The sequence below is a fragment of the Vombatus ursinus genome, unplaced genomic scaffold (genome assembly GCF_900497805.2).
Source record: "Vombatus ursinus unplaced genomic scaffold, bare-nosed wombat genome assembly UNPS02014812.1, whole genome shotgun sequence".
Classification (NCBI taxonomy): domain Eukaryota; kingdom Metazoa; phylum Chordata; class Mammalia; order Diprotodontia; family Vombatidae; genus Vombatus; species Vombatus ursinus.
The window spans coordinates 54,249,831-54,268,162 of record NW_020954590.1 but is presented as its reverse complement, the minus strand read 5'-3'; the positions used below and the strand labels follow the sequence as shown (position 1 = coordinate 54,268,162).

At 37.9% G+C, this 18,332-nt stretch overlaps 1 protein-coding gene across 5 annotated transcripts in view; it reads left to right on the top strand.

Annotated features, from left to right (window-relative positions):
• Nucleotides 1-18,332, top strand: part of LOC114053706 (zinc finger protein 521) — a 343,123-nt gene that overhangs the window by 301,221 nt on the left and 23,570 nt on the right. For all 5 annotated transcript variants that reach the window (XM_027876836.1, XM_027876835.1, XM_027876832.1 and 2 more), the window contains 2 exons: nucleotides 3,244-3,375; nucleotides 6,008-6,123. In XM_027876836.1, coding sequence (XP_027732637.1) covers nucleotides 3,244-3,375; nucleotides 6,008-6,123 — 248 coding nt within the window. The remainder of the gene's footprint in view (nucleotides 1-3,243; nucleotides 3,376-6,007; nucleotides 6,124-18,332) is intronic.

Genomic DNA, 18,332 nt, shown 5'->3' with positions numbered 1-18,332 from the left:
GCCATATTTTAGGAAGGATGTTGACAGACTGCAGTAGTCCAAAAGAAGAAGATAAAGAATCACTCCTTCCAACTCTTAATATTTCATGAATAATAAATCATATTATAAATGTGAATACTAATGCCTTCCCTAACAGAGGAGGATGAGCTATACACATAACTCAGTATTGGAAGGGAGTTTATGTATGTATACATGTATGTGTTTGTGTGTATGTATGTATATGTGCTTACGTGTATATATGTACAATGTGTATATAGATGTACATATATGTATATGTCCAGAATTTATATGTGTGTATATGTGCTTATGTGTATATATGTACATTTGCGTATATAGACACATACATACACATATATGTATATGTGTGTGTATGTTTACATAGACACGCACATATGTGTTGTATATATGTGGGTATATGTAAACATTATACATGTACAATATATACATATACATTATACTATATATACACACATTTCTACATCTACTTTTGGAATTTCTATGATTACTACAAACAAGAGAGCTCTAGTCAGGAAAGGCCACTCCGTACAGGAATAACAACTTTTGTGGGGGCTGTAGTTAGAGACTTCATTTTTGCTCTACCAAGAGATTGTTTCATTACAACAAAAAAGCCATCAGTATCATAAATATTGGTTATTGAATATTGATGGTTGATTATTTTTGATTACATTTCCCTTGTCCTCCAGTAAAATCCTCCTCTGTTTTTCATCTAGCCCCAATTTATATATCACCAAGTGTTGTCCACTGAATGGTGATTGTTTAAATTCTAGCCAGTTCATGGGAATGGTCTACAAAGAGGAGGGGGTTGCTTTCTATATAAATGGAGAGAATATCCATACTGGTGAAATTACAAACCTTTAATGAAGTATTGAAAAAGTACATATGGTCATAGCCATGTCTATGCTATTAGATACAGTTTTGATTGAGAAATGAAAAAAAAAAGGCTTTGAGTTGCCATAAATTGCACCAAAATAATAATATGTGGTATATGGGAAATAGAAATTCATTTCAGTATCACTAATACTGCTCTTGATTAACTTACTGACCCAGTTACCTAATATACAACAGCATCCCTTACACTCTTCAATTTCTAGACGAAGGTAATATTTTATTTGTGACTCTAGGGGGAAAGAAAGGACCAAAACCTCTTGATCATGTATAATCCTTAAGGCTTTTTTGTATTACCCCCTTGTCATCTCAGTATGCACAATTAAAACCCCTCTTACATAATTATAATCAAGGAATTTACTGTGCCACCCAAATGCAGAGTGGGTTTTTATGTCTTGGAAATGTAGACAGTACCGGGTGGCTTAATTAGTGCTTTGCTTCTCTTTTTATAAATTCCAATCCTCTGCTTCTAAAGACTCCTACTTGTGTGAGAAGAAAGATGAGGAATACAAATAGAGTGATTCTACTCCTACTTAGCTAATAAGAAGTCACTTTGTAATTGGGATTTTGTGATGCTGGCAGTACCAGTTGGTTCACCACTTACACAAATTATGTTTCCTGTGAACTGAAGGAAGGAAATGTTTGCATCTGGGCATGTTACCAATACAATGTGTCTGTGTAGTTCATTGCTTTGCCCCTAGTAGATTTCACTGTAAATTTTCCTTGGTAGAGTGGCTAACAGTCGTATGGCATGAAAAGAAGGGGGCAGCCTGTTCACAAGTTGACTGAAAACCAGGAACAAAGGTTAAATGCCTCTCTCTCAAAAAAAAATGTATTTTTTAGAGGTGGTCTCAATGCCACTGATTTTCATTGTTTATGATAACAAATTGAGATGGGACTTGGGAAGGAGACAGTATAAGACTTTTAATCGAAAGAAAATCTATATCAGAAGAATTGGGAAAATTATTTTTGTAGGGAAGAGTGGTAATGCTACAAAGTGCTACCTAAGAGCAAAACTTGGGTAAAATTTATTTGATTTACCATATTAAATACTTGTAGCTCTTCTTGGGATAAACAGAATGTGGGAACTGGAGACAGCATAGATCTTTCACTGAATACATTCTTTCCCCAAAATTTGGGTGAAAAGATTTGTATAGGAGACTCATAAAAAATTTTTAAAGCATGTTTTAGTTCAAAATGGCAGCACTATCTTCAAATTATGCCATATTTAGGCTGGCAGTATTTGCAATATGACTCCATGATTCAGTAAAATAGGTCATTTTTTCCCATTACATTATTGTTTGATGAACTTTACTACTTTAACATTCATTCTTCTTTCATTCTTTCATTCAACAAACACAACACAGCTACTGCATGCAAGATGAAACATCCAGGAAAGCAGTTTCTAAATGTTGCTTAGGGAATTGGTCCTTTTTAATCAGTATTAGAGCATACAATTAACTTCTTACCTAGCAACTAGTAAACTCATCCATCCAATAAAAAATGTTCTGAAGTTATCAAGAAAATACCTGGAACTAGTGAAGAAGGATCTTGGACAGAATTGTAGTGGATAAGAGAATTTCAGGGAAAAAAGTCTACATCAGGGAAAAAATATTGTACTTGAAGATACAAAGGAAGAAATGAACTTTAAAAAGTACTGAATGTTACTAGTTCCAGAATGGTTAAAAACTACCAGAAGATATAGGGAATAGGAAAGAGGGCCAATATTCTTAGGAAGACTACAAGAAACCTTGTACCAAGTTGAAACAGAGAAATTTTTAGAGTCACCTGGCTAAGAAAACAAAAAATTTTGGTAAAGGGCCGAAAAGCAAAAAGACATGCTAGAGAAGGAAACTACAGAGAACGTCTATTCTGCTTTTGGCAAAGAGAGACAGATGTAAGGAACTTTGCGTTGAAAAGTATAACTCAATCCTGTTATCCACTTTTTGTGTGTCTTAGATATGATTCCTTTGGGTCATCTCCTGAAAGTACATAGCCCTTAAAAAAAACAATGAAATTTAGAGCCAAAGACACTTCTTAATATTCCAACATGTCTTTTTAATGGGTAATATAATAAAATCTATTCATCCTATAATAACATATGCCTTCTTATTATTCTGGGGTTTTTTTTTTCATTTGAAAAATGTTTTAACATTGAAATTTCCAATGCCTTTTACCCAGAGGTAATGAATAAACATTTTTAATTTGAAAAAAAAAGAAATTAATGCAAATTATGGAATCATAGAATGGATGTTTGCTAGAAATATCTTTTCTATATGAGAAAGAAACAAATGTGGTTAAATTTCACTTTTCCTTTTGCTTACTTTCCTTCCACAGATGAAGGACTGAACCATGAGTGCAAACTTTGCAATCAGACCTTTGATTCCCCTGCCAAGCTTCAGTGCCACCTGATAGAACACAGCTTTGAAGGGATGGGAGGCACCTTTAAGTGTCCGGTCTGCTTTACAGGTAGGGAAACCAAGCTTGGGAAAACTCTGGGGTGTCTTAGGGCGACATCATGTCTTTCCTACAAATGCATGCCTCCCATTGATATGGCCTTTTGCAGCTATGACTTTAGGTCAATTTGGGGGAAGATGTTTGATTTCTGCATATTAGCATTATTGATTGCTGCCTACTTAAGGCCTTGGATGCAGATGGAGGTTAAGCATCAATGTGCACAAATGGCATTTCAAGTTCTTCTGTCAGAAGTTTGCATTTTTCCAATTGCAGAATGAGACCCACATTTTGCTCACTTTCATCCTCTTGATGTTAAAAGGTTACAAAGGTCAAAGCTGCCTGCAAACAGCTGTGTTTTAATCACAGATGTTCAAATAGAAATGTGGTGCTATTGGCCACACATCTGCTTTTCAGATGAGAGAAATTTTATAACCTACTCCATAAAAGAAATGAGAGAACATTGGGGGAAGTAGCTATGCTCAAAATTTGAGCTGAAAAACTGCACCTACTCTGTTTTATGTTCAATTATGTTTTTTAAATAGATTTTAAAATAAGTTTGCCCTTTTAATAGGAAGTTCTGATTAAACCTCATAATGAAGAAGAAATTCATAAGAAGAAAATCAGAAACTAAAATGAAACTTACAGGGTAAATGTGACCAAATCTGCCCATCCCATCAGTGAAAGATTCATTTTGTGGAGAGTACTTTGGTATAATTACATATTTTTATGGTTGATTGATGGTCAGAGGTCCCTCAGCTCCCTCCATCTCTTCCTGCTAGTCAGAAAAACAAAAATATTTGCCTCCTTTAATTTTGAGGGAGGTGAGAAGGAGTTGATTCTCACAAGAAAATGCTAAAGGCCGATTATTACTTCACTGTATTTAAAGTCCAGATTACTATTCAGTCGTAAATTTTAAAAGAAAGGCCATTCTCACTGTATGACTTAACAGTAGTGCCTGAAGGTGTTGGTAGCTCAGCTTTCAACAATTTGTCTGAGAAGGAGCTTCATTTAATTATTCCTTCAGTCAGCCCCCTTCTTTGTTTTCATGTTTACTGTGGATCCTACCAGGCTTTTTTAGAGGAGGTGAGTTATCAGGGGAGGAATATGACATCAGAGGGATAATAGCCTCATAGAGTTAGAACTGAAGGAACTTAAAATGCCATCTATGTTAAACACCCCCCGCCATTTTGTAAATGAGGAAACAGGTGCTCAAAGAGTTTGTGCTGTCATATCACAGGCAGTGGTCAAGTCCTGCTCCTATGATTCCAGATTTAGTGTTCTCTCCCACTACACCATGCTCTTCACATGCATATATGAAAAAGTAATTTTTTTTTAACCACAATCTAGGGTATCATAGGATATAAAGAGTTAAGAAATAAGTTGAGGGCAAGGACTCCTTTCTAAAACCTGATATAAGAACTCTTCACAAAATAGTACTAATCGTAGCTCTCCTAGTGAGTAAGATCCCTGATAAAATAATCTTTTAATATCTGAGCTAGTAGTTGTAAAATATGTGAAGGTGGATGGAGATTAGTTGATTCTGATCTGTATTAAAACCCTGTTCTTTTTTTTTTTTTTTTTTTTGCTGATAGGGTAAAGAGACAACAATGCATTAATCATTAGCAAGGGCATTTGATAAGCTGTATTAGTGGATCTTGAAAGAATTGTGAAAATGACAATGGAAAAAAAAATCTCCAGAACAAAGCATGTTTTGTGGAAGAAGAAATCTGAGCAGTTCTTTAAGATAATGAGAAATGTGATTAAAATGTATGACTCACAAGAACAATATTCTAATATTTTATGTTGGCTTGCAATTAGAATAATTTTAATGACTAGAGTGGAGTCAAAGTCAAATGCCAGCATCTTTAATAAATCCTTTCCCTGCCTATACAGATTAATATTGTAGATGCAAACTTTTTTTAGGTCACAGTGCACAAGGCATCCATCAGAAGTCAGTTCTGCCAACCCAAACACCGCCTCTGGCATATACAATTTAATTATTAATAGTATGTCTCCTAGGTAAACTGTTACACAGTCTTAGGGCCTTGTTTTGTAGTCATTAAAATTGAACATGTTTATATTATTGAAACCCTTGCATTCAGTGTGTAGGCAGAGTTGATCTTAAAGTATCCAAAGAGAATTTACCTGCCGTTCTGTTTCACATTTATAGACAGTGCCCCAGAGTAGCTGTGGGATATAATTTTTAGCATTAACACATTTAAATAGAGAACTGTTTGCTAGCTACAACTCTGGGCAAATACAATAAACAGAGCTTTGGCATCTAGGCTTTCTTAACCTGTAGGTTGCTGGGAAATGAGTCATTTTTGATCATTCTCAGGGCTGCTCATTTGACAATTTCCAGCTTTATTTTTTTAAGTGAATTGCAGGGAGCAAGGCATCTATAAATCTTTCCTTTGCGGTTGTTTGGGTTGAATTAGACACAGAGTAGAGTTCATCTCAACAAACATGAGAAGGCAACAGTGGATAAATACAACTTCACTCTTACCAGTTATATGGCCCCAGTCAAACTGAAGAAAGAGGTGTGTCAGCCATACTCCTGAGTCTCCTCAGGAAATCACTGACTAAAGGCATTAATGAGATGAAATAACTTAAAGTTCACCCTGTTTTTTTTTTATCATTGTAGTGTTTGTCCAAGCAAACAAGTTGCAGCAGCATATTTTCTCAGCCCATGGACAAGAAGACAAGATCTATGACTGCACGCAATGTCCACAGAAGTTTTTCTTCCAAACAGAGCTGCAGGTAATGTCCCCTCAAGGATGGCTGAAACTGAATTTGGTTGCTATGATTGTATGAAACAAGGTGTTTTAAATCTGGATTTGTGACCTCACTCATCCTGGGCCCCTCCTAAAAGGGGTGTGTATGTGTGTGTGTGTGTGTGTGTGTGTGTGTTGGAGCAAGGAGAGAATCTGATTTTGGATTAACTAATATCAAAAATAGCTTGCCTTTAGCTGCTATCAGTCATAAAAGAACTAAAACATCTGTTAATGGACCCACCAACCCAGTGGGATAGTCAAGGGTCAAGTTTGTGGAACCATTTGTATCAGGTTTCCTTTCCCTAAAACTCACCTCCTGTCATGCTTAATTCCCCACTGAGCCACCACCTTGGTAGGTAGATGCCCACGTATGTTCTGGGCTTAACAGGGCTTGAAATTGGAGGGGAGAGAAAGGAAAAGAAGATGCAAGTTTCTTAATTTCTTCAGTAGAATGAGAGCATTATTACTTAGAGTCTGTTAGGAAATAGAGTTGGATTGATCTATACATGTCATAGGCTACATTTGAGCAGCTATTGTGTGGAGAAAGAAATTGATGTTTTGTCTCTTTCTGCTTCTTCTATGAAATGGGCATAATCATTCCTGTCCCAATTTATCTCCTTGGACATATGAAATATATTATGTGAAACTATGTTGTTCCCCTTGGTTAAGAAGGGAAGAGATTATGACTATTAGTGACTGAATAGTTTAAGATATCATCAATTTATCATAGTAGAAGGTTTGCAATATATAACCTTTTAGTCATCAGCCTATGTGTAAATAGGCTATATTAGAAAAACCATATAAAAATACATTTTTTTTTTGGTTAGGCAATGGGATTAAGTGACTTGCCCAGGGTCACATAGCTAGTAAGTGTTATTGTGTCTGAGGTCAGATTTGAACTCAGGTCCTCCTAAATCCAGGGCCACTGCTCTATCCACTGCACCACCTAGCTACCCCCTAAAAAATACATATTAAAGAGCAAGTGAACCAATGCAACAATCATAGTGTGCTACTGGACACAGTTTTAACCACAAAACTGAGTTTAATACCTCCATGCTTCTTATCATTTCTGAAAAGAATTCTATTCTGTTCTGATTGCTAATGAATGGGAAAATGAAGAGAAGTTAGTCTTACATATTAGAAGGAAATCTTGCTCCAAAAAAGTCTGATTGACAATAATTTTATTTTTATTGCAATAACCTATTGCTTTGGTCATTCAGGGACGTCCAATGAAAGATGGTGGGAGGACTTAGTTAATGTGACTTTTGGAATAGGGTCTGATTGTTTTTAGTGATATCTTAGGATCACAATTATAGGACTGGAACGTAGTTCAAACCACTCATTTCACAGCGAAGGCTACTAAGGCCTAGAGGGAGCTATGACTTATACACGCTCTCACAAGTAGTATGGCAGAACCAAGATTTTAACCCAGGTTATCTCACTCCAGGGGTGGTTAGATGGCATAGTAGATAGAGTGCTGGGCCTGGAGTCAGGAAGACTCATCTTCATGAGTTCAAATCCAGCCTCAAACACTTAGTAGCTGTGTGATTCTGGCAAGTCACTTCACCCTCTTTGCCTTAGTTTCCTCATCTTTAAAATGAGCTGGAGAAGGAATTGGCATACCACTACAGTATCTTTGCCAGGAAAACCCCAAAAGGGATCACAAAGAGTTGGACATGATGAAAACATTTAAACAACAACATCTCACACCTAATAGCTTTTCTCTTTCCTTCCCAATGAAAACTTAAGAAAATCATCTGTACTTAATGCTTCTAGTTCCTCTCCTCTCATCCTCTTCTTAACTTTCTGTAGTCTAACTTCAGGCCTTATCATTTGACTGTCTCCAAAGTTACCAATGGTCTTTTCCGCATTTAATAGTCTTTTCTCAATCCCTGTCTTTTTTGAACTCTCTGTAGCATTTCACAGATTCTATTTGGGCTCTCTTCATTTTTTCTCGGTATATACTCTTTTACTTGGTGATCTCATCAGCTCTAATAGGTTTGTCATCCCTATGCAGATGGCACATCTAGTTTTTCTTCTGAACTCCGGTCCTCTGTTAACAATTGTCTGTTAGAAATTGGCAGCTAGATATTCCATAAACATCCTAAGTTCAGTGGATCCAAAATTATCTTCCCTCCCAATCCTACCTTTCTCATAAACTCCCCCAATTATTATCAAAGGCAGTGGTGTCAAACTCAAATAGGAACGTTTCCTAGCATCACATATTGACTTAAAAAACCATAAATGAACATTGTCTATGTTGTATTGCATTTTTATTTATTTTGTTAAACATTTCCCAATTACATTTTCATCTGGTTCAGGTTGAACTAAGGACAGTCATGAGTCTGACACCTCTGTTCTAAGAAACCGCCATCTTTCCCGTTACCTAGGTTTATAGCCTCAGTCTTTTGCTTACTTGGCATGACCAGTCAATTGCCAAATCTTATTATTTCTTTCTCTACAGAATTCACTCACATATGTTCCCATCTTTCCATTCACACAGCTACCACCCTAGTGCAGGATTTCATCACCTCTTACTTTTACCATTGAATTAGACTACATTCCTCAAGGCCTTCCCTGCCCTCATTTGTAGGTCCCACTTCTACCTATTCAGTAAATTTCAGTGGCTCCGTAGTACCTCTAAGATCAAATATAAACTCCTTTAGCATTTAAAGCTCTCCACAACTTGGTCTTTTCCTGCCTTTATAGTACAACCATACCAGCATCCTTGCTTATACTTGACACCTTGTTTCTCACTTCAGTGTTTTTCCACTGTCTGTCCCCCATCCAAGCAGTGTTGTCCCTCTTCACCTCTACCCCTTAGTTTCCCTAGCTTCCTTCAAGATTCAGCTCACACCCCACCTTCTGTAGGAAGTCTTTCCTAGTCCCTCCCTTCTGTAGGCTACCTTCCCTCAACTCAATGTGTATTTTTATGTACCCATTTATGTATATATTGTCTGCCCTATTAGAATATGAGTTACTTGAAGGTAAGGACTATTTTTGCTTCTTCTGTATAACCCCATCATTTTTCATATAGTTATAAGCTTAATAAATGCTTATTAATTGATTGCCCACCTCTAAATCTATGATTTAATTTATGTAGGGAATAGCTAGTATACAAACTGTCTCTGCCAATGGAGACTGCTAAGTTGTCTGTAACAAAGACTTACAGAGTTGCCTGAGATACTAGAGGTTATGTCACTTAGCCAAGGTCACACAATTAGTATATGAGAGTCAAGATTCAAACCCAAGTCTTCCTAATTCCAAGACCTGGCCTGTATCCACTATTCCATGCTGCTTTTCACTTTGGAGCAGTGTACAGGGCCTGGGGAGTGGGAATTAGCAGTTGAAAATACAATTTTTGTGTTCCATGTAGGAGCTAGACCAGTAAAATTTCATTTTTCTCTTTATTAGTAGATGTTAGCCCTTTGAGATGTGTAACCTTCAATGTTTCCACTGCCAGAATCCTAGCCCCTAGCACAGTTTTGGTGTGGGGCCCAGAGGTAATAGAGCAGATATGATTAAACAGATCGATCAGGACCCCAGTTTTTTTTCAAGGAACCTCTAGTGATATCTTAGGATATCCTAGGGTTTCATGGAATATAGTGTTTGGAAGCCATTGTTTTCTATTCTCTTCATTAGATTCTGTTCAAATAGGGAACACACAACTCTTCAGAAATGCTTATGATCTCAGTTGAAGAGAATACAGTTCAAATCATTTCTGACTCATTCATTTTAATTCAGTCAAACATGCCCTGATCTCATAAGCCAAAATGCTAGCTTGATTTATATCCTGAGGGTGCAGTAATGTTAGTTTGGTATCACCAGGACTGAAAATCCAACGTCCGTTGTCTGGATGGAAACAAAGGCTGAGATGATAAATCCCTGGTTCTATCATTATGTATAGCTTCTGCTATAGAACTACAGCCTTAAGAGCTGGAGATGAGAATTTGATAGTTTGAGGCCAATGTCTTGCACGCGTATCGTATGGTGCCTACGCATGCATGATATGTGCTCTGCTTCCTGTGATATGCTGTGTGTGTTAATCACCAAGCATCAGTTCTCACTTTAAATTTCCTAGTTTTGTAGTTCCTTAACTTTGAGGTTATAACCTAAGGCATTCTTAGCCCTTTGCATTAGCATTTATTATTCCAGTTACTCTTATATCGAAGGTTAGAAGAAAGAATTAATGTATTTTTTTAAATATTGATTTTTTTTCATCTCCTGTGTGGAGATGGGGCATGTTAAGTCTGGGAAAAACACAATACAATTTTATTAAGTGAATGAATTAGAAAAAAAAATTGAGATTGGGAAATAACATGTCAATCCAAAAAATAAAATCTATTAGCCAAAACAAGAAATACAATCAAGCCACTTTGGTGGCAGTGACTTAGCACACACATGTTTTTCATTAATTTTTTTTTAGCCAACAAAAATTTGTCTTTTCCTCCTCTCTCCTCCTACTCATTAAGAAAGAAAAACATAACATGTATAGTCAATCAAACCCATTAATAATGTTCAGATAGATATATAGATATAGACATGTCTCGATCTGTACTCTGAAACCATCACTTGTCTATCAAGATATCATGTGGATAACATTTCATCATGAATGCTCTGAAATTGTAATTGTTCATTGACTTGATCAGCATTCTAAATTAGTCTTTGCATATTTTTAAGAATGATAGATCGGAGATCAATTAATTTCATCACTAAACTATGGAATGAACCTTAAAAGTTATTTAGTCCAACTGCTCCATTTTAGAAATAGGGAAACTGAGGCCTGAAGCGTGTAAGTGACTTGGCCCAGGTCACACCGGGCCAGGATTCCAGCCAAATAGATGTATGTTTGAAGAGACTGTGCAACTATTTGGATTCCTGAAAATTCAAACAAGATAGGAGATGTTCAGAAACAAATTTTATTTGATGAAAACTATCTCATAAAAGAATGAGAATGAAAGGATGAATTTAGGATAGATTGTTCAAGGTAATGTTGTGATGCATTACTATGGCTTGTCATTTTGGGGAAATACAAATGATTATATAACCTCTATATTAAATAACCTCTATATTTGTGATTTTGTGTATACCCAGTTAAAAGTAGAAAAACTCTTTGGACTTATGATTCCATCAGAAAAAGGAACTCCATTCCCTTTCCAATGTATACTGGCTACCAGTCGGTAACATAAAGTCTTGGAGTTCCCTGGGGAACTGAGAGGTTATGATTTGCTCAGAGTCACCCAATCAGTATGGGTCAAAGGAGGTCCTCTTGACAACCTCCTGCCAGGTCCTCCTGACCATGAGGCTAGCTCTCTATTATTCCATGTTGCCTTCTCAAAAAAAAAAAAAAACGTGTAGGTGTTGAAATGCGCTGCAGTACATTGAGAGTATAGTGGGAGGTATGCTATCTTTGTTAGCATAGCTGGTAATGCTCAGGGATGTTCCCTTATTATATATGATCTTATCCTTACGCTTCTGGGTCATCATACTTGAGATCATAGATTTACAATCAGAAGGAACCTGACAAGCCATTTTTTCAACTATCTCATGTTACAGATGAGGAAAGTGAGACGCAAGGAGCTCAAGTAACTTGACAATATCACCAATGTAGCAAATGTCAGAGGTGGGATTTGAACCCAAGAGCCCATACTCTTTCCATGGTACCAACTGCACATGGTCTCCCCCTTCTTCTGACACTTCACAGAATATCATTTCTGGACCGGTCTTTTGCACTGTGTACTTAAAAAAATTGGAGTTGCTACTGTGTATTTTTTATTCTAGTACAATGGGGATAGCATTGGATTTGAAGACAGAAGATCTGGGTTCATTTTCTGGAGAAAAGTTATTTAATTTCTCTGGGCCTCAGGTTCCTCTTCTGTAAAATGATGAGATATACTTAGATGGTCATTATAATTTCTTCCAATTCTAAATCTGATTATCTTGTTCCTTCCTCTTCTCCCCAACCCTCCACCCATACCCATACACATAACAAACACCCTCTATTCAGCTATAAACTCCTTGTGCAGTTTAATAAATGTTGATCAAATTGAATTGAATCATTTCCATTCTTTTGGCAAAGATTGGCCTTCTTTTACCGGAAGATTTTATTTACTTATAAAAATCATAGAATATTAAAGCTGAAAGGACTTTAGAAGCCATGTACTCCAAACTCTGCTTTATAAGGGATAAGGTCTCGGGGGCCAAGACAAGTTAAGTACCGTACCTATGGTCACAAACCTAGTTAGTGGTATAGACCAGGCTAGAACTCTGGTTTTCAAAGACAGCTTTGCCTAATGGTAAGGAAGGTATTTTCCAAGTCAAGAGTCAGCAGCACTTGAAGGCAGGGGATCTGCAGTATTCTTTCTTTGACTGATGTGTTTTTGAAGAACTAAATTATGATTTACATGTTTATTTTTTAAACTGATACAAGAGGGATTTTTGCACAAGTTAATATGAAACAAATGAAAGAATAGTTATGTATTGTCTCCAGAAGGTCCTTATTTATTTATTTGTACTTGTGTAACATAGAAATATGAATCCAGCCCATTTTCTATTAGTATTTTAGAATAACTCATTTTGCAGATTAGCTGGTTTTCACTTTAGAAGTCAGAGCCTAGCCTTAAGGATACTGGACAACAGAGAAGGGATGAGGGGAGGAAAAATGTCTGACAGTGGTAAGTCTGGATAGCAAGTCAGAGAGAGGGGGAATTGAGAGTGCCAGGTGGGGTGCTCCAGTACAGACTTTGTCCTTTGGGTAAATGGGGGGATGGACAAAGGGGAGCAATCTCTAGGCCTGAGTTCTGCTCACCATTATTGTTCTAGTAGGTAGACTGTTTGCCAGTTAATGAGTTGAGTCAACCCACAAGTCCAGACTCATTCATTGATTTTGGCTAAAAGAGCTCCTCCACATATCTACTTTGAGAGTCACATGCAGCTCCTGGGGGACCATGAGTGGCTGGCTATTTCTCCAGGACAATAGAAACCTTTCTTAGGATGGAAAGGAAATTCTGAAAGCTTGATTAGACCCTTCCTTTTGTTTTTCTAATATGCTTCAGAAGCTTTTCAGCAGAATATAGGGGAAAGAGAAGGATGATGTGGTCTTGGAGGGCAGGGACTGTCTTCCTTTCTACTTGCATTTTTATTCCCAGTGCTTAATGCAGTGTCTAGCTTGTAATAAGCATTTAAGAGTTGCTGATTGACTGACTGGTCCAAGGATATAAAGGGAATTACCCAAATATGACCAACTGGTCTGTGTGTAGCAATCCTGCAGAATGTGTTGCTTTCTTAGAATCTACAGCAAAGTTTTCCCTAATTGCTGGAGAACTGCTACCTCTCAGATTGCCACAAACCCACAGTCACTCCAGTCCAGTAGGTCTGCATATTACCTTCCCTTCCCAAGTGACATTATGATGAGTTGTAATGTTCTTGGCAGAGCTTTTTGGGAAGAAAGGCAGTTTGGAAAAAAAGACTGCAAAGTGTTACCAATAGTAATATAACTATTTTCCAGTAGACAGAGTTTGTAAAGCAACTAAATGGTCATTAGAGAAAACTCCAAAATTCATGGTCTTGCTTTTAATTCCTAACTTTATATAGAGGTAAAAGAAACATTTTGTTTAACCTTTCATGCACAATGCTGATTTTAATCATGTGGGGGAAATAATGTCTACTTGTTAAAGAAACCTTTCCCTATCCTAGAAATTTCTGGACTTTTCACTATTTCTCTAGTTACTCAATGGAGCTCTGATTTGATCACTGTGAGGAACTCCTTCCACTAATTTAGATCGCAACCTGTCTAGTTGACTGACTCACAGACATAAAGTAACCGTCCCAAAGTCATGTGACTAATAAGTGTCAGAGACAGAACTTGTACCTAGGTCTCCCTGTTTCCAAGTCTATTACCATATCTCTTGCCTCTTCAGTTAATTGGAATCCCTTTTCCAATGAATAATCCTTTTTTATGTCTTTGTGGTAATCAAGCATTTCTAAAATTTTGTGCTGTATTCAAGATCTTATTTTTTCATATTACGTTTTCCCCTTTTTCATTATTTTTGAAAACCAAAAACTTTCATTAGGTTTCAAAATTATTTTCTAAATTATCTGACAGGAGAGAAAGGAAACTAGGGTATTGCAAAAACGTTTTTGTGATTTTTGTTTTTTAGGTTGTTTTTGTTTGTTTTTTGTCCTCCCTTCCCCATAGTGCTCCATAAAAGACAAGACAAGGTTTGGGTGTGATTTGAGAATGGATTTGCTTAGTTTAGCTTTCATCTTTTCCTGTCTTAAAACTTAATTTCTCTCTTGCACAGATTGGAGAATGGAGAAATGTTTAGGACATCTCACTCTACACCACTCCTACAAAATAACTTTAAAACCTTCCTTTGTCCTTCCTATCTCCTACCTTCTCCTAGCCTATTTCTTTCATTTTAACACAAAGTTTCGATTTCCAGGGAGACTTAGAATGGTTTTCCTCATCCTCACTCCATCTTAAAGCACAATTTCCTTTATTGCTAATTTCAATCCAGACCAATTCATGGTGAATGTATTGGTGAATAAATACCCAACATAGTGAGATATCACTGTTTTATAATTATAATTCTGGAGAAAAATCATTCTGGGGAGAATAATGCTTCCTACCCTTTACTAGTCTCTGACTGTTGATTCCTAGTGAGTTTTAGATCACTATTCCCTTGTTTCCATTATACCCCGTGCATTGCCTCCGTTTAAAGAGCCGAGATCCCAGCACCTACAGCTGCACGTGTACACCGATGGGTACAGCAGGCACAAATTGAGTCAAGTAAACATGTGGTTCTGGAACGGGTCCATTTGTATGTTGCTTTTTTTTTTTTTTCATTTGTGGGCCTGCAGGGCTTTTGAAGCAAATTGGTGCTGCAGAGACTTCTGTTTAATTTGCTCAGTGGTTAAATTGATCTATCTCTTTTATTTGATCGGATCTCCAGGAACCGAATCATTTGCATTGATTTATTGACTGATGCTGTGTTTTCGCCATTTGTTTGATCACTTTCAGCTGTTAATATTGGATAATTCAATCAGGATTGATTGAGCCAACCATCTAAGGCAAAAAGTTAATCATTTAGGACACAGAAACAACCGCAGAACACCTCTGTCTATCTCAACTTCTCCCAAGTCTCCCCTGCCCCCCAAGATCTGTTACCACAAAAAAAGAAAAAAAACCCTTGAAATTGTCTTTAGCGAGGTATGACGCTAACATTCCTGCAGAAGTTTCCCTGTGCTAGTCAAACCCCAAGTTGCCAGAGTCCCCCCCCCAACTCCCCATCCTCTTTAAAAGGAAGACAAAACAAGGAGTTTTGCAAGTAACCAAACAGGCATGATTACCACAAAGCGCTCATTTGTCCGAAGTGAGCAAATGCATTTGCAAGTACCCATTTTGTATCAGTAAATGCTTAATCTGTACGTGCATGCTTGGCGGCACACCTGGGTCCACCTTTTTCTAAATTTGGTCCTGACAGCTTTAACATGCACACTGGTAGTCAAACAGTCATCAAGATCAAGTGGTTCCTGTGATTGAAGGAAGAGGAGCAGAGGTAATAGACATAAACTAAAGACATCCCATTTGCATTTGAATTGTTTCTGTGGTAGCTCAGTTCAATTTTTAAAAATTCTCCATCCATTAATTTCTTGATGTTCATATCGATGGCTGGTTTTTGCTAGTAAAACAGGGAGCGCCACCTCTTCGTTCTAGGCCTCATTCCCTCCTACAACAGCCCTGTTGTTTGCTAGCTGCCATTACATTATCTTTTGTCTGGCCCAGAGTTGACAACAGATGGCCATCTCTGAGCTGCCATCAGTGCGACTTTATGAAGCATCCAGCAAGGGTGTACTGAAGAGCTCCATGGCCAGTTCTGCAACCTCCCTCTTTCCCTCCCTCCCCACCCCCTTGGAAAAGCTCATCACCTCTGCAACATTCCACATTGGCTGTCCTCTCTGCTGGCCCTGCAGTCATCTGCGAAGCCAAGGTAACACGCTGCCACAGCGCCACGAGATCTACCCCTGTGGAGGAGCCAGAAAACTCAGACACCGGAGTCCTGCTACAGCTGATCTCTCTGCTTCTTGGGTCAGAGTCCACCAGGAAATTTGGAAACACAAAGTTCTCAGGGTTTTTTAAAATAAATTTTATTGATATATTTTATTTTCTAAATTGCCCTCTGCATCTCTTCTCTTCTCTCCTTCCAGAAAGGAGGTAAAAAAAGTATTTTTCTTTTCTTTTTTTTTTTAGGAATAAAACAGAATAAGAGGAAAAATCATCAAAAGTTACCAATACATTGAAAAAAATCTGACAATGTACACTATGTTCCACACTGACTGTACGCTCTCCTCCCTTCCCCATCTTTGCCAAGGGGCTGGAGGAAGTGTCTTCTCATATCCTCTTTGGGACTAAGCTTATTCCTTATAATTTTTAAATATTCATTTTTTATTGTTTTGTGATGGTTCTTCACATTTATATTGTGTATATTATAATTGTATATATTAGCTTTCTTGGCTCTGTTCACTTCACTTTTTATAAGCTCATTTAAGTCTTTCCGTGTTTGTATGTATTCATTTTATTCATAAAACACTGTAATATTCTATTACACTCAGGTACCCACAATTTTTTGTAGCCATTCCGCAGTCAGTGGGCATCTAATCTTCAGGAGATATAGCTAGATAGATAGACAGACAGACAGATAGATAGATGGATAGATAGATTTAGGGGTTTTTTTGTGTGTTCTTATTAGAAATACTCGTGCCACTCATCTGTGCCATCACAAAACAGAGGCAAAGTGCTATCTGGGCCTTCTCTGTGTCGTACTTAATCCTGTATTTTAATATAAGAAACATCCCCCCTCCTCCTCATCAGGTCCAACTGTTTTGATTGATTAAGGGAGAAGAAAAGAATCTTATGTCACAGATTATTAAAGTCTAGACATCACCTCATTCAATCCCATCATTTTATAGATGAAGAAACTGAGACCCAGGAGATGAAGCAACTTTCCTGAAGCCACATGGTTGGTTAAATGGCCGGATCAGGATTTGATCATGTCTTCTGATTCCAAGTCTGATGTTCCTTCCACAGAGCTAGGCTGGCATTTGACCATCAATCCTCTCAAATAGGCAAATTAGTCATTTTAGCATCATCTTGATCCATTGATGTGGTCGATCATTTGGACAGCTGTATGAAACAGGAGGCTGCTTGTGCACATGGAGGGAGATTGATGGGCTGTTCTCGATAGGGTTTGCGAAGGCAAGGCAGCTCTCGAGCCAAACCTGTATTTTAAGAGAAATTCATATTTGTAGCCTTTATTTTGATATTTGCAGCAGGTCTACCGCTAGTAACAGTCTCTGCCCTGAAGCTATGAAGGAGTAAGTTCCCCTCGTTGGAGAGAGGGAGCAGTGTTCTGTGCAGAAGCTGGAGATGTGGTAGACAAGATGAATCGGGCTTAAAAGCAGTGCTTGGGGTGCTGTCATTTAGAACAGGAACACGGAGGCTTTCATCGAAAGTGAAAGGCAGAGTGAACGAAGCCCTTGAAAGTGGTGAAATTTTAAAGTGGTCTAAAATAACAAGCCACCTTCACTGATAACTTCATTGTGTGAGTGGGGGATGGGGGAAGGAGAGGAACTAGCCTTTCCGGAGCATAAGAAGAAAGTTTGAACAGAGAAGGTGGGGCCCATTCCTCCTTAGCTTTTATATTCTCCTTTTACATCTCTAGCAAGCCTGTTCGGGTACACTGGGACAGACTCACCAGACAGGAAGACTAAGCTGGCAAAGTGACCACATCTCCATGGTGCCCTGAAGGATTTGTAAAAGGCAGCCTCCCCTGTATGACCAGACCTTAATTTTGGAGCAGTATTATCTCACTGGGCATGTCTGCTAAGTGTGTGTTCCTTCTAGATAGATAGATAGATAGATAGATAAAAAGCAACAGCGATACCATTAAATATTAGCAGTGTGTGTTTTGCTTTGCTTTGAGTTTGTAAAGGTGAAAGGTGACTGTGCAAGAAAATGGGACAGTATATTTGCTGTGAGACAGGCACTAAGGACTCACTCCCATACTCAGTTATAATTCATGACTGTGCTGGTGGGGAGCCCTTATCCCTCTGTGGAGTTAATGCATCTCCACTGTAGCCTGCTGAGAGCACCCTGCATCCCCTCCCACCATCTGTGCATTCACTGGCATGCTC